The sequence below is a fragment of the Eublepharis macularius genome, chromosome 6 (assembly GCF_028583425.1).
Source record: "Eublepharis macularius isolate TG4126 chromosome 6, MPM_Emac_v1.0, whole genome shotgun sequence".
Classification (NCBI taxonomy): domain Eukaryota; kingdom Metazoa; phylum Chordata; class Lepidosauria; order Squamata; family Eublepharidae; genus Eublepharis; species Eublepharis macularius.
Window position 1 is genome coordinate 87,166,064 of NC_072795.1, and position 21,864 is coordinate 87,187,927.

The 21,864-nt window shown below is 40.7% G+C and overlaps 1 protein-coding gene across 1 annotated transcript; it reads left to right on the forward strand.

Moving 5' to 3' along the window:
• The first annotated feature begins 1,380 nt into the window (after nucleotides 1-1,380).
• On the forward strand, nucleotides 1,381-21,695 carry CUZD1 (CUB and zona pellucida like domains 1). Its single transcript, XM_054982276.1, has 9 exons — nucleotides 1,381-1,504; nucleotides 2,093-2,228; nucleotides 5,659-5,873; nucleotides 7,738-7,885; nucleotides 9,409-9,629; nucleotides 14,158-14,330; nucleotides 15,956-16,341; nucleotides 20,241-20,509; nucleotides 20,830-21,695. The coding sequence occupies exons 1-9, from the start codon at nucleotides 1,423-1,425 to the stop codon at nucleotides 21,000-21,002; spliced, it is 1,803 nt and encodes a 600-aa protein (XP_054838251.1). The 5' UTR covers nucleotides 1,381-1,422; the 3' UTR covers nucleotides 21,003-21,695.
• Nucleotides 21,696-21,864: the final 169 nt, after the last annotated feature.

The window sequence follows — 21,864 nt, forward strand, 5'->3', positions numbered from 1 at the left end:
AGGCTTTGGGTTTTAACTCTTAGCCGAGACAGGCCTGCCAGCAACCACCGGGTAACTTAATACCACATTAGTTGCATGACTCACCCACTACTAATTACTTTCTACTCTTCAACTTCAGCCACCTCACAAAAGCCAGAGCAGTATCGTTTCATGGAGACTCAGGTCCATATTGCCATTCTTCCATAGAAGTTCACTGGGCAACCTTGAGGCAGTTATACATTCTCAGCCTAACCTCCCTCATAGGCTTGTTGTGAGAATAAGATGGAGAAGAGGAGAAGGATGTGAGCTACTGTATGTTCTCATTGTGAAGAAAGGTAGAGTATAAATGAGATAAATAATAAATATAACTGAAGATGGGGCAGATAAAATGTATGTTGGTGGGCAAAGGAAAGAAGGAAGCAGGGAAAAGTAAGGATAGGGGGGGTTGGGAAAGAGGGGGAAAATGTAAGGAGAGGATACATGGGGAAATGAAGTGCATCCTATAAATCTTTGCAGGTTTCCCACTACTCAACTGGGCCTTACCCAATAGCCACTACCACTCAATTGAGCCATAGTTTCACCAGGTAGAAGCTACCAGAGGGAGGGAAGGAAAGAAAGCTGAGGATGGGGTGGGGGCAGGTAAAGCTATACTTGTTGGTGGGTGGAAAGGAGAAAAGAAAGCCAGAAAAGGGGAGAATCTATGAGGTTTTTCAGGTAAGGAGAAAAGGAAATTGGGGGGGGGGGTGCAAGTGAGATGCCCTTCACAAGTCCCTGTGAATCCCCTTGTTTAATTATATTCTGAGACCTGCAAGCATGAGATTGTTATGCATATTAAGATTTTCTTTTAACATGTGTACGCACAATATTTACTTAGCATCTCATAATGCAACAATAATCAGTTTATGTCAGCAGAAATAGATTGTGGGGTGCTTTTGTACGATCAGTATGGAAGGCCTATGTAAAATTCTGAGCAGATGCACTACTCAATTATGGATGAGTCTAATATGATAGCTACTTAGATGGTCTTAGTTTAGATTCATTCAAATTAAACGTTTTGTGGAGTATTTAGAAAATAAAGCAATGTCCAATTTGTTTAATGTGAACAATTCATAGAATGGAAATTTATGCACTGGTATCATTCTTCAGGTTTTGAGTAATATGGGCTGCCCATGCAAGTATATATGGTACTTGGCACTTTTGTTTCTGACTGTTAAGTGTGAACTATTTTATCTGCTGTTCCCCTGCTGTTTAGCACATTCAGTCCAGCATGTAACACCTGCAACTTTCTCACAAGCATATCTCACTTTATGCTTAAAACACTGGGAAAATCTAAAAGATTACACACGCTGTTCTGGGACCACATGAACTGAGATGATGATATCATTGTGAATTGGGTGGAAATATAAAAGGGCCAGAAATTGCAGGAATCTATTCTTCACCAAAATGTCAGTATTCCAACAATCCCATCTCCTGGTGCTTTTCTTTGGCTGGACTCTTGCCGTAAATAACTTGGTAGAATCCCAAGGTATGGAAGAATAGAAAATATTTATAAAAACTTTATACAATTGATAATCAGCCTGATTGCTTTATAGTTTGATGCTGACATGTATCTGTTTCATCTGTGCAATGTCAGAAACCTTGGTATTGTGTTACTCTCTGATGATCGTCCACAGAAAATGGATTATGCCTATGTTCTACTGAAATCAGTGGAGTAAATGAGTGATGATGACTCACTTAAATCCTATTCATTTCAATGGAATTTAAGACCAATTTTTTTCTGGACAGGGATCTGTATTCAGAAATTGAAAACCTGAACATGCTTACTTCGAAGTCACTTTGATTTCGCTACAGCTGTCTTTGAAATAAGAAAAAAATGTAGCTTAAAGTATAATTGGTTGCAACAGCACAGGAAATTTTAATGGATGGAAGCTGCAAGGATGCAAGTGCTGTCATTTATAGTCCAAAGCATATATAGTTTAAAAAGTCATTATTTTAAATGTTCTGTGAAGTTAAACAGCACAGCTACAAGTGGCAGGTTTCTGAATGTTTAGGTCAACTCCTTCCATAGAATCTTACAGATGTTAACCAATGATTGCTGATTTTCTAAAAACAGGCAATACCGAATGTGGTGGAATCTTGAGTGAGCCTTATAAAGCATTACCAATTGAAGTCAATGCAAATGAGACCTGCACATGGTATATAGAGAAAGATGTAGATCAAAATATCCGAATAATATTCTCTTATTTCCAGTAAGTATTCTTTAAATGTATTGTGGACAAGTATAACAAAAATGTAATAAAGTAGAAGTTTGTGATCATATTCTCAGAGAACACAGTTGAAGAACAGCCAGAACTGTAGACAGAAAGAAGGCTATAAAGAACATTATAGAGACAGTTATAGAGAAAGAGATTTGGACAGGTATATTGAACAAGAATGGCTGGGCGGCTCAACTGTCTAGTATAATTTTATCCAGCCCTTCCCCAAAGGAATTCATAGTGGCATATATAGTTCTCCCTCATTTTATCCTCATAAAAGTGTTTAAAAGTGTTTTTAACATAAGCTAGCTGTAAAACAAAACTCAATTAGTTTTCAGAAACCAACAGAATCCCGCTTCTGCTGACGCCCTTGAATAGGCTTGTGTAGGAATTAAGAAGGGTTTAGGTGTGTTTGTGTTCTACTCAAAGTCTAAAGATAAATAGGTCACCCATTCGTGACATTTAACAAGGCTTTCCTTGCCCATCTCTGGCTCCCTTGGAACCAGGCCAGGCACATTACAAGTAGGGAGGGGTTTTTTGGTCGTAGGCATACCTGTAGAGATTGGGGTTCAGGGACAGAGAGGTGGAGGGGAGGGAGAGGGTTGCAGGTCTCCCCCCACCTGCGTGGAGGAAGCCCACCCCAGCACAGCTGCCATTCACCAGCCTGGCTTCTGGTGATGAAACACAAAGAGAAGGGCTCCCCCGGAAAAAACTGCAAGGGAAGGAAGGCCACCACCCACCGGAGGGTAACAACTACAAAAATTTAAACCCAATTCATGAGAGTTAATCCGAAAACTTTTTGAAGTGCTGAAAGTGCTCTATTATGTAAACAATGAATACAATCTTATGTATACAATATGTAACAGTAAAATTTCTAGGAAGAGTTCAAAAAGTAGCTTAACATTGAACACCAATTTCCAATAAACACACCATGTATGATGTAATAAGTCCAGACTGCTTAATGCAATAAATACTAGTTCCTATACATAAATCATCAAATGCTAGAAATGAATTTTGCAAGTAAGTAACACTAAAATAAACACCATTTAGTCACTGAAGTTGTTTGGCAAAAAGACGTTTTGATGGTCTTGATAATGTTGAGCCTTTGAGAAAATGGATATCACAAAACGGGATTAATAATGCTGGCAAACGCCCATTAGGCTCCATCTTGACAGTCTCTTTTTGAAGATTCTGTACTAGGGATATCTTCTAAAGAAGTCAGACATCACATCTTTTCCCATATGGACCTATAAAGAAAGAAGATACAATCACAATATATTTATGGACTAGAAAAGCTGTTACTTACTTGCAAAATTCATTTTTAGCATTTGATTATTTATGTATAGGAACTAGTATGAACTAGTATAGGAACTCTTATGAATTGGGTTTAAATTTTTATAGTTGTTACCCTCCGGTGGGCAGTGGCCTTCCTTCCCTTGCAGTGGCTTCTGGTGATAGCAAGACAGTTCCCAAGTGTACTGGTTGCTGGGCTCTGGTATCAGGTTACCAAGTCTCTTCCAGTTACTCAGAATAACAAGGCCAGGAGAAGTTCCAAAGTCAGATCCTGCAGGTGTAGGTCAGGTCTTTCAGTAATCAGTCTCCAAAGATAACAAGCCAGAGAAGGAGTATCCGAAATTCAGAGTTGTTCAGGTTGAGGTCAGGTCTTTAAGTAATCGATCCAGGCAGTGTCAGCAGGTCAGAGTCTCAACGTACACATTGCATCCAAGCCCAGAAACATCTCTCTGGAGACTTTATAGTTTGCCCACCAGTGCGTCATGCACCCAGCCAGCTTCTCAGGCACAGTTCTGTAAAGACTCATCTTCACTGTTGGCAGGCAGTTGGAGTCAAGCCAGCAAGCATGCACTGTGCTTCCTTGCTTGTAATTCTGCTGTTGGTCTTTGCCAATGGTGTTCCAGAGGCAGTGGTGATCCTGGAGAGCTAGGAGCAGCTAGAAATCCTTCACCTGCTGGGTCAGTGCTGGAGGATGGAGGTACTTCTGACCCAAGCTTCTGGCTGTAGGTCCTGGCATGCCTGTACCTCTTTCTCCTGCTGGTTGGCTCCTATCGAGTCTAGGCTGGTTACATAGGGCCCTTTCTCCTCTGAGGAGTCCTCACTATCACTAAGTCCTGGCAGCACCATGATACCAAGGCCCTCTTTCCTGGGGCAGCTGCAGGAGCACCGCCCCCACCACAGGGGCCTGAGGCAGGAGCTGGCACTGAGGCAGGACTTTCCCTTGCTTCAGTTTGGTTTGGATGATTTTCTGGTTTGATGCAGGTCCTCATAGGGAACAATAGTGGATGGTCAGCCTGCTCAGGGGCACTTGAGGTTTGGGGGGTGTCAGTTTGGTTCTGTTGGACTGTCTGGTGTAGAGCGTACATATGGGAATGTGCCTCTTGCCTTGGTCTATGTGTTTCTGCAGTGGGAGTCAATTTGGACTTTTCCCCAACAGTAGGGACAAATGAAGTGGCTGGGGGCATCTTGTTCAGGGGCTCACAGAATTTGTCCAGTCTCCCTGAAATTTGAGGGGGGTCTTTAGAGGACAGTCAGGAGCAGGTCCCTGGAAAATTTTGTGGATTTTGCTTGCAAAATGCCATCCCCAGCCTCCTAGATAGCCCCACAGTTTCCCCCATAAGGAATAATGGAGATTGGAGATGGCTGGAGCACCTTCTTTGGGGAGCCATAAAATGTTCCCCTGGGGATCAATCTGCACGAAATTTGGCAGGTCTTTAGAGGATGGTTAGGGGTAGGTACCTTGAAAATTTGATGAAATTTGGTCAATAATGACCTCCCCAGGCCATCAGATAAACTCGAAATGAGTTTCCCATAGGAAATGATGGCCAAATTTTACCAAATTTGCTGTGTAATACCAAACCAAACTAGATAATCAATTCTGTATTCATGGAATACCAGATTTTTCACCAGTTCCATATTACCAAACCAAATTTACTGAATCCTTTTCCTGTGCACACCCCTACTTGCAAGTCCCCCACTCGTAAAATACTAACACACACTTCCAGACTAAATTCAAGTCTAAAATTGAATGAAGTACCACTCTGACTTAAAGTTTTCCTCACAGGGATTTTCAAGGGACAGAGTGGTGCCATTCTAGAAAATCATGGTCTACGGCACCACTTTTTACTGGAAATTCAGCCTGTGACTTTAATTTTCTTTTCTAGCTCTATATTTGGATTTTCAGAAAAAAAGTATGGTACATGACTCATTTTTAAAACAGAGGGGATTTTCAAAAGCCACTTGTAAAATACTAGAGTTAAATACCCTAGTTCCTATAGGACATCAATCTGTGTCTCATTTCTATAGGACATCAATCTGTGTCTTTGATTTAAGTAACTAACTCATAACTTTATAAATGCAAGATGCAAACTGTTATAACAGCAATGTAATAAACATTTTCTTCTTTTTCTAGATTTAATCCTTCATCAATCTGTGATAGAGAAAATATTATAGTATATGATGGTTCTTCAACTAACTCATCTTTTCTTGGACAAATATGCAATAGCCATCAGTCTGTTCCAGTATTTGAGTCATCCTCAAATGCTTTAACATTTCAGTTATCAACAGACTCAACAGCTTTCAAAAGGGCAGTGTTTGTATTTTATTATTTCATTTCACCTGACTCAGGTAAATTATCATCAGACTTCAAACATCAGGGCATCACTCATGATGACAGTTCTAGAATCCTATGAAAATTACTCAAGCACTAATCTGAAGTTATTCAATTCAGAACTTTTAATGAAAGTCTTGCTTTATTTAAATATGCTATAAACTGAAAGTCCGGGAATACACAATAAACCAACCGTTCTTTTTTCTTTTTTTCTTTTTTATAAACACTATATTAGTGCAAAGGTGCAAAAGTGCAAAGTGCAAATGAATAAATATATATATAATATACAATAAATACAATTGAATCTTTCGTTTCAATTCTTCTGTCTTCAACAGAAGAAACGAAAGATTCAATTGTATTTATTGTATATTATATATATATTTATTCATTTGCACTTTGCACTTTTGCACCTTTGCACTAATATAGAGTTTATAAAAAAGAAAAAAAGAAAAAAGAACGGTTGGTTTATTGTGTATTCCCAGACTTTCCGTTTATAGTTTCCGCTATCCGGGCTTTTTCCCTGGTTGTTGCGCTTATTATTTAAATATGCTTGCAAGCACAGCTGTATGAATCAGTATAGGCACAACTGAAAAATGTAGAGGCAAGTTTAACAATGGGAATTGTAATACCAAATATCTGTGATTTCTCAACAGAATATATTGCTTTTGAAAAAAAAAATGTGGGGTGTGTTTGAAGATAAGTATGGAAATTTCTCTGACTACATATCTTCAGAGTGGGCTGAACAAGGGCTCAACTCCTTTAATGTGCTCCATTTTAAACTAAGGACAAAATCTGGCTACTTATGAAACTTTCTGAAGGCTTTGAATTCAAAATATATCCACATTGTACCTCAACTTATGATGATCAGTGATCCCCCCCCCCCCGCCGCCTGCCAGCTGATAGTTTAAAGGGCCCTGCCGCTTGCAATCTGCAGGGGAAAGTTTAAATAGCCATTTCCTCGGGGAAATGGCCATTTAAACTGTCCCTTTCCCTATATGACCCAAACGAACCCAAACCAGTAACCAATTTGTGGAAGCTCGTAGAAAGGAGCTTTCACGAACTGTGGTTCGCAAACTACGAACCGGCCTGGTTCGTGTGTTTTTTTGGGTCATAATTGGATTCGTGCCCATCTCTATTCTAGACCACTTTCCCATTGGCAGTTCCACCTTGTCTAAGATTGTTCCCGTCTGAAGTAGCTGATTAGGAACCTGCACACAATTGACAGGTCTAGGATTGGAAACAATTCCCCATTATCAGTGAATACTAGCTAGGTTCACATGGAGGGAGAAAGGGTGGCCACGCAACTTAGGGCCAAATTCTATTTTACTTCTTTATCACATAAACTGCTGTTTTGATAGTGTAGAAACTTTGAGTTCACTTTGGAGGAGTCAGCTGCTACTACTCATGCCCCTGTTACTCCTCTATCTGACTTCAAGGATCCTACAGCAACCAAAGAAGAAGCTTTGATACAACTGATCCTACACTATTGAGAGAACACTGAAGGGATACTTAGCCTTTTCACCATGGCAACAAAGCCATTAAGACCAGTCTTAGCTATCAGAAAACTAGGAGACCTTATTCGGAACATCTACCAGTAATAAAAAGTGCTCTTACTTTGAGGTACATGGCTTTTTTAGTTTATTGTCCTGCCACAACCACCTAGTAAGCTGCCAGAAAGCTGCACACATGGGAATAAGGAACAGAGTCTAAAAAGCAAATGTAATAGCTTTCCAGTATTCTTGGCTCCTCTACTCCCATACACACAGGTAAAGGTAGAGGTAGTAAGTGAGCAATTCTGAGAAACCTTTTGATTGCTTTTGTTATTTCTGTTCTTTAATGTTAACTTTATTTTTTAAACATTACTTTCTTTTAAACCCTCAGTTGAAAACTGTGGGGGTAGACTTCAAAGCCCAGAGGGATCATTCACCAGCCCTAACTACCCCAGCCCACACCCACCATTTACCTATTGTGTCTGGCACATCCAAACAGAAGCAAATTCCAAGATAAATTTAACATTCAGTGAAATTTTGTAAGTATAAATGTCTAATAGTTTTACATTTCAAGTTACCTCAGCTGCTGTATGTAACTGCACAATAGAGATACGAAGGCCTGTTTTTTACTCACATTTATATTTAAAAGGCACAATAACGTATGATGATATTTCAAAACATGTGGGTCCAATTAAATGTGACATTGGTATGACTGAGCAAGGCATGGGTGCAGTAGCATCTTAAAAACCAATTAGATTTCCAGAGTAGGAGTCAGATGAAGGGAGTTCTGACTCTAAAAAGCTGAAGCGCTGGAAATCTAGTTGGTCTTTAAAGTGCTACTGCACCCAAATCTTACTCTTCCACTACAGACCAACATGCCTACCCAAGTGAAACTATCTTATTGGTGTGATTAAACTGACAACATGCTATTTAGCCCTAAAAAACTGATGGAGAACCTCATATAGACATGGGATCTTGGCACTAAAGAATGGAGAACTTAACTCTTCACACTACATTGTTTCCCTGACTGAGTGGCCTTTTCAGCTTGCCTTTAGCCCTGATAGGATTAAAAAAGATGTTTGTCTGTATTGTGTTTGTATTTCTCACCAGTAAGATTTAAAAAAATCAAGCAGGGGCCATTTTCTAACAGGGAAACAGCATGAGGGAGGAGTTATATACACCCCCCTTCCCCATTGCTGTGGACAAAATCAGCATTCTCTCTTCATTTGGCTTTTTGTATGGCTAAATGATATTTTAGAAGAATTCCAGTCATTAGACTCCAACATCACATGTGATTTGACCCTTAATATGAATGTACTGCTCTACACAACTTATGGAAATGAAATTGTTTTGCCCTTAGCTCTCAAATGTAGGGAGGTGAATTTTAAAACCTGGGTCTGAGAAGCTGATCCATCCATCTACCTCACCTACATAGGAAATGTCTTGCTATATTATCTAGTCCAGGATTTTTTTTCAGTAGTGGCCAGTAAAATGTCTCTGGGGACTCATAAACAGGACATGAAGGAGATGGTCATCACCTGTTTTGGTCTCAGCATCTGGCACATATGCAATTCCCCATTGTGAAAAACAATGTAAACCTGAGTGCCCTTAAATTTCATGGTCAAAAACTTGCAGGAGAAATAATTACTCTTGGTTAAATGTATGTAGTATATCTTTTTTGCTACAGTTTTGTTACAGATTTACTCTGCCACAGGCTATTTCTGAGATATCAGCCAGGATCCAAAAATTCATGAAACCAATTCTGTGAATCTATGACAAATTTAAACATGCTTCTCAAACAGCAGTTCCTCATATCACATGCTGAACTACTTTTACAATTGAGGAAACCTGTACAACAGTTTATTATATAGGAATAGGTTTCAGCTATCCTACAGAGGAAATTGAATAATCTACTGGGCTAGAACAAGCCTCTTTCAGGAGCTGAGCTGTTCTTTGGATCCTGGCCAATATATTTACCTTTGCAGGCTATTTGTTGCATTGTATTTAATAGTCCTGTCATTCCAATTCCTTCTCTGAAGTTATTCCTTCCTTTGAACCCTAGCGTAGAAATGGATGAAAACTGCAGATTTGACTTTGTTGCCATCTATGATGGTGTAATGACCAACACTGGTTTAATCAAGCAAGTATGCGGCCTTGCTAAGCCAACGTTTGAGTCTTCTTCCAACTTTATGACTGTGGTGCTGTCTACAGATTATGCCAACTCTTACAGGGGCTTTTCTGCTCACTACACAAGTATACCAATACCAACAACGCAGCCCAACAGTAAGTCTAATTCTAGTCATGTGTATCTTGTGAGTCCTATAGCTGAATATAGAGGCTAAAAATGAGTTTAACTAATTAAATATTTTCTCCTATTTTTCTCCCACCCTAAGGACTCAAAGTAGCTTATAAAATTTATACACACAATTAAAATAACCCAACTGACCCCCCCCTTCCCCATTATACCCTTGAAGCAAATGATAAGAAGACACAAGGTCATCCCAGGTTAGCCTTGGTTCTACCGGTATGGGCTCTGGCTGCGAGTTACAGGCTAAGAGCCAAAGACCAAAACCCTTGCAACTTGCACATCTGGCTAGTCACACTGCAAAGGTGGTAGACTTTTCACCTCTGCAACATGTTACAAATATGCAGAGAAAATATTCCACATCTATCCTCTCTAGTGTCTAGAAGCATTTCAGTCACTCCGGCCAGATATACGCTTTATGTTCCTCAACATTGCAATTCTGCAAACTTATCTGCTCTTTTTGGCAAGCCTTGCATATCATTGGATGCAACTGTGAAGTTTCCTCTGAAATCAATTACACAGCTGAACAAACAAGACATGTTTTAAACTAAAAATTGTTCAGCTGCCTCTGTGACTACAGTAGATTTCACAGCCATCTGCTGGCGCAACAGTTCACTCTCATAGCTTTGCAAGACTGTGGATCTATTTCATAGTAAATCAAATTAAATTAAAGTGGAGTAAATTAAACCAGAGTGACAGTTAGTGATTCTAACCAATAGTTAATTGTTCTCTATTCTATTCTACAGTCTTTATAAAGTTTATAAATTTAATTACTTTTATAACCTAATTAATTGTGCCAGCATACCCCCCAAAAGCATAAATCAGCTGTGAATACTCATATGATCAAATACTGAAGTGCCAGTGACGTAATATATATTTGGCAATTGGCAGTTCGCTGTGTTTACATCAGTATTCACAAGTGGTTTATATTTTTGTATAAGCACAACCTTAATCTATTTTTCGTTATCTAATTATTTATAGTAACTGAATTCCCTGCTCACAATTATAATGCAGCACAAACAGGACAGAAGAGTAGGAATGGGTCTCAGACATCTCTAAGGATATGATCCTTACCCCAAGATCTGTGCATGAGATAAACCCCACAAATTCAACAGAGCACCCTGTTACCCTATGGGGTGGTCTCCTTGTGAGTTGGGGGAATTAGCGTACAAGGAGAGGCAGCAAGAGGTGGGTAACTCAGCAAGATCTCCACCTATATATGTGAGGATTGTCCCTGGCAGAAAACTCTTTCAATAACGAGGCAGATGTTTCAATCAAAGAGGGTTTTTTATTAAAAATAATAAAGAACAACAGCATGCAGAAACACACACAACACACACTCAAAGCAAACTAGAAAGCAGTGAGGAAAATTGGATAGAGTTTGAGGGATTGGGTGATAGTTATCATCCAGAAGAGGGTGTCTGGGAGAGAGAGCGTTGAGCAACCACCGTATCAATGCAGAACTCAAATGGAAATCCAAGGGTGGATGCTGGATCTGAGGGCATGCACAAAACTATGGTAGAGGGGCAGTCCAATTATACTGTGGGACGTATCCTGGGGAGAGAGTGCATCTTCTTTCCCCAACTTAATGGTTGTCTCTGGGGTGAGATAATAGACAGGTGAGCCATCCCCAGGATGAGACATTAACTGGGAAGGTTTGATAAGACTTTTCTGAGTGAAACTAAAGTTGTCAGCAATAATTGATGACTCGTGATGAATAGGTGGGTAAGACTATCAGCACCCTGAATTTCCTGAAAATGGGAGCGTAAAGAATGATCAGTATGGTGTGTTAAGGTGATTAATTCAGGAACCCTGGGAAGACCCTATTGTCTTAGGATCTTTGCACATCTCCAGTGCATGGAGGCTGAAACCTGGTCTCACTTGACACTTCCCATGCTAGTAATTTTCCATCTCCTGGCTGGGATCTGGCTTAGGCAGCATTTTTGTGTTTGAAACACATACAGAGAGGGGCTTATGATATAGCCATATTAATATCGCGAGGGCAAGTCTGACCGCTAACAACCCTCTCTCCGTCCTTTCACCCTTAGCATGCACAGCTAGCTAGAGAATAATAGTTCTTATGTGCTTTCCCTTTCTGCACATTGCAAATTAGTGCAGAGCTAAATTACATGCAATTTCCACAGCACTGACTGTGGCTGGAAGAGGATACAGAAAGAGTAGACAGGTGTCCTGTTTAGAGATGGGCACGATCCAAAAAAAAAAATACCAATTAAGCCATTTGTGGATCTGGGCTGCTGCTGAACCCAGGCCACCGATTCTAACCGATCAAGTCCCATTTCCGATCCGGAATCGGGAAGGCCAAAGCGGGAGGGCGCCCCACTGTTTCCAGCGATATAGGAACGGTGGTTGGTGGCAGCGGCCGCCAGGCCCGGCGGGCAGGGGGAGGCGGTGATGAGCCACCTCCCTTCAGGGAGGGAGGGTACATTCACACACACACACACACACACACACACACACACACACACACACACTTAGAGTAGAGGGGGGGGAGTTTTTAACCCAGCAACGAGCTGCCTCCCCTCAGGAAGGGGACATTCCCAGGGCCGGATCTACGGTTGCCAGTGCCCAGGGCAACCGTAGTCAGGCTCTTGCGCGCGCTCCTGGGTCGCCCCCCCTCCCACGCAGCAAACTGGCTGTCCCGGTGTGCTGCGGAGCTGGCAGCAGCGCGAGTGGCTCGGTGGCTGCCCACGCCGTTCACCTGCCCTGCAAGACACGGGGCGGCCAGCTTGCCCGCGCTCCCCTTGTCCTGGGGAAAGGCGAATGGCACAGGCGGCCTCTCAGCCTCCCACACTGCCTTTTGCCTTTCCCCAGGACAAGGGGCGGCTGGCTTGCCCACGCGCCCCTTGTCCTGGGGAAAGATGAACGGCACAGGCGGCCTCCCAGCCTCCCGCGCTGCCTTTTGCCTTTCCTTTGTGCCCATGGCTTCAGAACACCCCCTTCCCCCTCTCCTGGGTTGCTGCTCCGTGGTTGGAAGGAAGCCTGCTAATCAAGGAAAGCTGGGCTTCCATTTGTGTTTCGAGGGCAACAGAAGGAGGGCAAACACAGCTCATTCCCCTGGCTCCATTGCCCGGGGAATAAATTACTGGCGCAAGAGTGTCTGCAATTCTGAACAGAAACCGATACATCCAATTAAGTCCCGAACAAGCAAACCCCCGACTGCTGGATCGGTTGCCGTGGACGGAACTGATTAGCTGAGTCACGATGGCGCAAACACCAAAATCGGGGGGGGGGGGTGTAATTCAGATCGTGCCCATGTCTAGTCCTGTTCCTCAGACTGTCCTGGTGCACTAAATATACTAGAGATGGGGAGAAACTGGATTATCTTGAGCCCTATAGAAACCTCTGCCTGCAGGTATTATACCCTTGAGTAGATCAAGACAGTTGTCATAGATTGTGCCAGATTTTCATTTCAGTACCACTTCACAATGAAACTGAAGTTGAGGCTGAGAGCATTCTATGCTGACAGTGTTTTTAGTTTCAAGGTAGCCCAAGAAGCTACACCATAAAACACTGAATTTTGTAGCTAGTACAAAGTAGGTAATTTTTTCACCAACGTGACAAAGGTAACCTTTATGTCAAGTTATGGTGTGATTTTTAGGGCACAGAATTAGGTTCTCAGTATCAATTTCTGTGCTTGCACAGTGTAATTGTGGGATCATGGAACATACACAGTTGTGTCTATAGTTTTCTCTCACTTGGAAAACAATAAAAAAGAACTTGCAGTTGTCATGTCAATTACAGCTGTCCCTAGAAATTACTATCAAGCCACATAATTCCATTATTTATACATGAAAGTTTAAATGATGGATTGTAATCCATCTAAATTGGACTGCATCTATCTGTTAAACAAAAGAGAAGGTATTCTTTTGCATTAAAAATTCATGAAATGGACAAATGAATATAACGAAGTGTTAGGTCCCACAAATTACTTTCACTAACAGTGGCACTTTTTTCTGGACTCTTCCTTTGAAACAAAAAGCTCCTTCATTAAAAGTCTATTGATAGTGCAATCATAAACAGTTACACCAGTCTAAACCCATTGACTTCCCATGCTGAAGTGTCTGTATTAGCAAAATGGATCTAGAGGATCCCATCCTAACACTGGTATGTTGTACTTATTCAATATACACAAAACATATCAAAATCAGTATTTTTTTTAAAAAAGTACGCAAGTGTGCAAAAACCAAGTTGTAGAAAAGTGGAACCACAATTATAAAAAATTTATATTGTTCCAAGTTTGATCAATTCTGTAATTGTAGAACTTCTCTACAATTTTTCAACAGATGATTTTATTGTATGCATCCAGGGTTGCCTGTCCCCTTCTATTTAGCATGTGGCCAGGAAAAGAATATGCATATCTTCTGCACTGGGATTCTAGCAATGACTCCATCTCTTAAGAGTAGAACTAGATCCCACCCAGAATATAGAGGGTAGTACCCCAGTTGTTTCTTACTTTGGTGGTTATACTTTTGTTGTTGTTGTTAGCATCCCTCAGGTGTTCTTCAGACACAATCACAGTCATTCTCAGCAAGTCTTATTTGGATTCACTTGGCTATAATGACAATGACTTGGTTCTGAATGATCCAACTTGCAGACCCAGTGCCTCAAACCCAGTGATGTTTTCATTTCCATTCAACAGCTGTGGAACAATTAAAGAGGTAAAAAACAAACAAGCCAAAACTAAAACAATTTAAATCAAACTACTGTGATTCTGTTGTTCGCCAACTTTCCCATCATGTTTTTCTCCTGCCAGTTTAGCCTAGTCACTGGACCTAACCCTGTCCTACCATTGCATTATACTTTATTCCCCTCCCCACCAATTTTTAATCTAATCCTTTCAAGATTTACCTATCCAAACACAAAGTGGAAAATTACATTCATGTGCTAAACTAGGGGTGTGCGCTTCAGGAATCCGACTCAGGTAAAATACCCAAATCGGACCCGATCTGGAAAGCTTAAGGATTTCCAACTCGGGGTCAGATCCGGAAATCCCAATTCAAAGCTTCCTGAAGCATTCGCAATGCTTTGGGAAGCTTTGGGTTTAAATGCCTGTTTCCCTGCCGCTGCAAGCAGCAGGGAAAGGGGCATTTAAACCCCTGAATCAGCTGCTCGTTGGGGGCTTCCCCAACTAGCGGCTGAGTGAATAAGCCTGCACCCCCCCACACCGGGCCCTCCCCAGCGGGCGAAGGAGGCAGCGGGGGTGCAGACTTCAGGTAAGTGGGGGGGCTGGGGGTTGTGGAGTTTTTAAAGGGCCGTGCTGCAAGTGGCAGGACAGGGCCCTTTCAACTATCAGCTGGCAGGCGGCAGGGGGAATCCCCCCCTGCCTCCTGCCAGCTGATAGGGGGGCTAAGTGGGGTGGGGTTGGGAGTGGGGGTGGGTGGGGTTGCTGGGAGAAAACCCAGCCCCCTGAATCACTTTGGAATGCTCCGAATCTTTATGGAGCATTCCAAAGTGATTAAAATACCTGAATCCGAAGCGGCTTGCTGCTTCGGATTTTGGGTATACCTGAATGTTTTCAGCGTGCACACCCCTAGTGCTAACGGGCAAGTATTCAATGTGACTTTTCACTTTCAGCTTCTCTCAGTGGCAGTTTTCCATACAGATTAGCACTATCAAAACCATACATGTGGGATACAATAAGAAAAAAAATATACTGTAAGGGATACCATGAGCATATTTGGGGAACATTTAAGTCACAGCAAATATTTGCTGTAAAGATATGCTGAAATTAACAGGCCTTGTATCACTGTGCTTGAGATTCTATTAGAGAGTAAGGCCAAGATCCAGACAGCACTATATAGTCTGACTCTATATTTATTTACAAAACCAATGGCAATATGAAACAAGGCACCACTGCTTTCTTTCCAATTACATTTTTCATGCTGTAATGGAAATTACTCATAAATTTTGGCAGTACCTTGGTAGGAACTTGAAAACTGGTTCACCAAGACATTGTTTACTGAGACACTGCAGTGGTGGGCTTCATCAGATTTGGTAGCTTATGCATTTGTTTATTAAGGACTCAATTGCCAATTGTCAAGAAGAGATCTTTATCACATATAAATAATTAACAAAAATCAAAGTCTGAACTGAAAATGTTGGATCAGTCTTCAGTCAGTTAACCAAGAATTTGTTGTAATAATACTGACATTGGGAAAACTTTATTGTTGCTTTTTGTTCAATTGTTGAAATTCTAAAACTCGGTCTAGAATTCATTCTTTGACAATATTCTTTCTTCATAAAGAGTGGTTTGTAATACATGTTTTATTTCTGTTCTATGCAGACACAAAATCACACCATTTCTTATATCAATACCATCACTGCCTCCCCAGCAGGTGTTGTGATCACCCGTCAAAAGCGTGTTGAGATTGTTGTGAAATGTATAATGGAAAACAATTCAACTGTAGAAGTCATGTACGTAACAGAAACAGATGTCACACAGAACACAAGTGCTCTGGGAAGATACAACCTCAGCATGTCTTTCTATGAGTCTGATTTGTTCTCCAAACCCATACTTGATTCTCCATACTATGTGGACTTGAACCAAACTCTCTATGCGCAAGTCACTCTGCATTCCAGTGATGCGAATTTACTAGTGTTTGTGGACACATGTATAGCATCACCAAACCCTAATTTTGGATCACCGAATTATGATTTAGTCAGAAGTGGGTGAGTAATGTAACAGTTCAATAACAATTAAAATTTAATTCCAGGTGGAGTGGACAGAAAAATGTCCATGAGAGAAACCAAACATTGAAAAATACTAATTTTTTATCCCGCCCTCCCTCTGAAGAATTCAGGGCAACATTCATTGTTCTCCTCTCCTCAGTTTTATCTCACAACATCCTAAAGCAAGACAGGGGAACTGGAGTGCTTGATGCTTGGAGGCATTGGGTCTTCAAGTTGGACAATTTAAATGTAGTGGGTGTTTCAGAAACATGGTGGCATGAGGAAGATCAATGGGATGAAGTTGTCCCTGGTTATAAGCGCTATAAACATGGCAGGAGAGGTGTTGCTTTGTCTATCAAAGAGATGTAGAAGGAAGTATGTTAGAAAATATTAGGGAAACTCCCCAAAATAATCATTAAGGATGGAGATACTAGGCCCTAAGAGTTACTTAAAAGTAGGGGTGTATTATTGCCCACCTGATCAAACCCTTGTGGCTGATCATGAGATGGTGAAAGAAATAAGGAAAGTGATTAAAGCAGATAATACTGTATTATTGGTGATTTCAACTACCCTCACATTGAAATGTGTTCAAATCATACTGTAGAAATGAGATTCCTAGACATCACAAATGACTATGCAGTTGGTCATAGAGCCAACCAGACGGGTAGTGATCTTGAACTTGGATCTGAGCATAGTTCAAGACATGTTGTTGCACCAATTGGGAACAGTGACCACAATACTATTAAGTTCAGTGTTCGTGTCAATGGAAAGTTACCCTTAAAGTCAAAAACATTAATAGTTGATTTCAAAAGAGGAAACTTTACAAATAATGAGGGGAATAGTTAAAAGGAAGCTGAAACACAAAGAGAGTCAGATCCCTAGAGGATGCTTGGAAGTTATTAAAAATCACAGTAATTTAAGGCCAGGTAGAATGCATTCTCCATGCTAGGAAAGGTACCGCCAAATCTAAAAGGATGCCTGCAGGATTAATGACTCAAGTCAAGGAAGCCATAAAAAGCAAAAAGATTTCTTTTTAAAAGTGGAAGGTGAGAGCCAGTTTGGTATAGTGGTTAAGAGCGGCAGGACTCTAATCTGGAGAGCCAGGTTTTATTTCCCACTCCTCTTCTTGAAGCCGGCTGGGTGACCTTGGGTTAAGTCACAGCTCTCCAGACCTCTTTCAGCACCACCCACCTCACAGGGTGATTATTGCAGGGATAATAATAACATACTTTGTAAACTGCTCTGAGTGGGTGTTAAGTTGTCCTGAAGGGCAGTATATTAATTGAATGTTATTATTATTATTATTTATATTATTTTCACTGTGGAACATACAAAGCATGAACCCATTCCATAGTCACAATTTTCAGGAAAGGAGTCTGAAGAATTGAGTCAAATTGAGGTGACAAGAGATGAAGTTTTAGACCTACTGGGGAGAATTAAAACCAGTAAGTCTCCAGGTCCTGATGGCATACACCTGAGAGTTCTTAAGGAACTCAAATGTGAGATTTTTGATATACTAAACCATATATGTAATGTTTCTAAGACAAGCCACTGTCCCAGAAAAGTAGTAAATGTTATACTGGCTTCAGAGAACCAGGAAATTACGGGCCAGTTAGCCTATCATCTATCCCAGGCAAATTAGTTGAAGCTATAATCAAAGATAGAATTATTATTAGATTCATAGAAGAACAAAGTCCACTGAGGAGAAAATTATAATGGCTTTTACAAAGAGAAATCCTGCCTCACCAACCTTTTGGAGTTATTTGAGAAAGTGAACAAACATGTAGATAATGGTGACCTGGTAGACATTATATACTTGGATTTTTAAAAGGCTTTGACAAGGTACATCACCAAATATTCCTGAGTAAGTTTAGCATTAGGGGATAAGAGGACAATAAGAATCAGAGTAGGAATAAATGGACAACTCTCTCAGTGAAGTAAGCAGTGAGGTCCCACAAGGATTGGTATGGACGCTGGTGATATTTAATTTGTTCCTACATGATTTGGAACTGGGGGAGAGCAGTGCAGTGGACTAGGCTGCAGATGATACAAGATTATTCAAAATGGTGAAAACCAAGGTTGGCTGTGAAGAGCTTCAGGAGGATCTCCTAAACTGGACAATGTACATAAGTGAATGATGATGCCTATTGGAACAAAAAAACACTCAACTTTAAAGATATGCAATGGGGTCTCAACTTGCTGGGACTGAGAGGGAAAAAAACCTTGAGATCATAGTAGATAGTTGAAAGTGTCAGCCCAGTGTGCCACAGCAGTGAAAATAGCAATCTCTGTGCTGGAGATTATTAGAAAAGGGATTGAAAATAAAACAGCCATTATAATGCCTCTGTATAGATCTACGGTGCAGCCTCATTTGGAATTCTGTGTACAGTTGTCATTACCATATCTCAAAAATAATACTGCAGAGCTGAAAAAAGTACAAAAGAGAACTGCAACGATTAAGGAGTTGGGACCGTTTTCCTTGAGGAAAGGCTGAAGTGTCTGGGACTAAGGGACATCATAGAGGTTTATAAAATTGTGCACAGGAGAGCGATGACTTGATGGCACGTAACACAAACACACACACACACAGAACTTTTTTCCCTCTGCCAAAATGCTAGAACTCGAGGGCATTCAATGAAGCTGATGAGCAGTAGATTCTTTACTCAATGAGTGATTAATACAGTGAGATTTCACAATATTGTGGTTGAAATTAAATGGGACATTGGTGTGATTGAACTCCCATCGTGCTATTTGGCCCTAAAAAGCAGCTGATGGGGACCCCGTATAGATCCAGGATCTTGGCACTGAAGGATAGAGAATTTAACTCTTCTTCACCCTGCACCGCAGGATTTGAGTCCAGTAGCTCCTTAGAGACCAACAAGATTTTCAGTTCAGCACAGCTACTTGCCTGAAACTATCATCCTGCAATGAATCCTTCACTAAAATAGACTTTTCAGCCTGCTTTTAGTTCTGCTAGGCTTAGAAAAGGTATTTACCTGTATTGTACTTGTCTTTCTTTCATTTGGTTATTAATGTTTCCACTTTGGACTATCAATCGTTTTTAACATCAATTTCTTTAAATTTTGACATTTTGTAACCCATTTGTCATAGGGGTAACTATATTTAAATTTAGAATGTAAGGAGCCTAATGCCCAAATGCCACCCTCCCTTGCACTGCAAATACTAGGAAAAGGGAAAACAAATGATTTGTATTTTGTTTATTTGTAGATGTCTTGCAGAAGAATTTAGAAATATTCTGGAATTGGTTTACTATGACTACATTCAGACATCAGGAAAATTTGTTCACAATGGGCTCAATGTGACTTGTTGCTGTACTTATACACTCCCATCCCATCCTCCTCCCTTTGTACACAGATGGTAACTGAATGCTTCTTGGTCCTGGTAGCCTTTGAACAAACTTCAATTTGCTGTCTGAAAGCACTGACCTAGTAAAATTGGAGGTAATTTCTTTCCTAGAAAGAAGGATTTAAAAATCTGGATTAGAATCCTAGATTGATATAAACAAATTCCAGTTTGTCTAGTCACCATCATGGGATGCTATAGTAAATCTGAGTCTGATTGAAGCCATTTAATATCACCAAGCTTTCATTCACACCATGAGCAAGGGAAAAGATGAACAGGAGAGCATGGGAACAACCCATAATAAACACCTAAATGCAGTGCAGGGAAAAATGGACAGGTGACCTACGCCAAGAGAACTATTTTTGTATCAACACAAACATGCAGTACACTTAGGCTTTACATGTTGTCTGAGTTTTAAAACATTGATTTGAGAACCATTACATAGCACCATCGTTTCTGGTACACATTTCATTGCATTGCATAACAGGATCAAGCTAATCTGATCTTTTTAAGATAACCATAAAATTCTATTACAGCTGTGCCAAAGATAACACCTATGTGGCCTATCCAGTCCTTGAACATTATGGGAGGTTCAGGTTCAGTTCCTTCAAATTCTTGCGGAGCCATCCAACTGTTTACCTCCACTGTGAAGTTTTAATTTGTGACAGCAATGATCCTAATTCTCGCTGCACTAACGGCTGCATCACTCGACAAAAGAGAGAGATTTCTTCCTACAAATGGAAAGGGGAGGCTATGGTGGGACCCCTCAGACTGAAAAGTGATCATAGTTCTGTGGATCGCTCAGGTAGGTACAACACAAGATCTCACTTATCTTACTTATTTTTATCTTATTTTACCATATGGAGATTTCACTACCTAGGATTTATAAAGAAATATCTGCTTGTAGTCTAGTAATTCAACTTACAAAAACTAAACAAAACCATTGATTGGCAGGCAATGAATGGTTCAACCTCCATTCATACCGAATCAATAAAAACAAGCTGACCAAAGTGAAAGGGGATGTATTAAGTCACATAACAACTGTTGGAAAATAGTGTTGGTTACATGACTGATGAAATTTTAAACGGTTTTACATTCAAGTTAATCTTTTTTTCATCCGTTCAGATTCTGCTGCTCAAGTATATCCTGAGAAAAGCCAGAATGCGCCAGCTAAGGGTCTATATATCCTTACCTCTGTTGTGTTGGTTACAAATGCAATCCTTCTGGCTGGTCTGGCAGCAAAGCGTTTCTTCAATTGGCAACAAGGATACAGTTACCAGAAACTGCAGAGCTATTAATAAGAATTTCCTATCAGCAGCTTCAGTTTGAATCCCCCAATTTACATGCTTTAGGAAGAATATGTTTTCAGTAGAGATGGGCACGAACCAAAGTTCGTGACGAACTGGGCCAGTTCATGGTTTGCGAACCGGCGATTCATCAGAGCCTATTCCTGACGAACTGCCATGAACTTTAGGCTGGTTCGTTTGGTTTGGTTTTTGGTTCATCATTGCAGACAGCCTGGCACTGATCAATCAGTTTCCTAGGCAACAGGGGATGGACTTCCTGAAGACCTTCTGCTGACCTGGAAGTGACAATTTTCTGACCTGGATGTGACATTTTCATGAACCAAATGAACCAGTTTGTGAACTGGGGCAGGTTCGTGAAATGCGGCAAACCACGAACCATACAGTTCGTTTTTTTTCCGGTTCGTACCCATCTCCAGTTTTCAGGGATCTGTCTTTCCATAAAATGTTACTTATTTCAAATAAAACATGTTAGCAACTGCAGCATTAAAGAAACACTGAAAAATATTGGCTGAAACACAAATTAAGGGGGGGGGAGCATATTTGGAATGGCAGAGAAAGAGACTAAAAAAACTTTGATTTTTGTGTTTGTATGTGTACCCATGAAGATGTATGCGTAAGAGCAACACAAGTGATTTCAATAATTCTTTTCGTAAGCAGCAGCTAAATTAAAAGATTTGACAAAAATGCAGAGGAATCAAATTTCTCGTTCAGATATGTTGGTTTGTTTTGCAATACTGCAGAATCTCAGTGATGAACTTGATTTCTAGAACCAATAATAGTAAGAGATGATACAGACCAAGAAATGGGGCATACGCTTTCAGAACTGCATGTTAAGGCTGCATGGCAATTTATT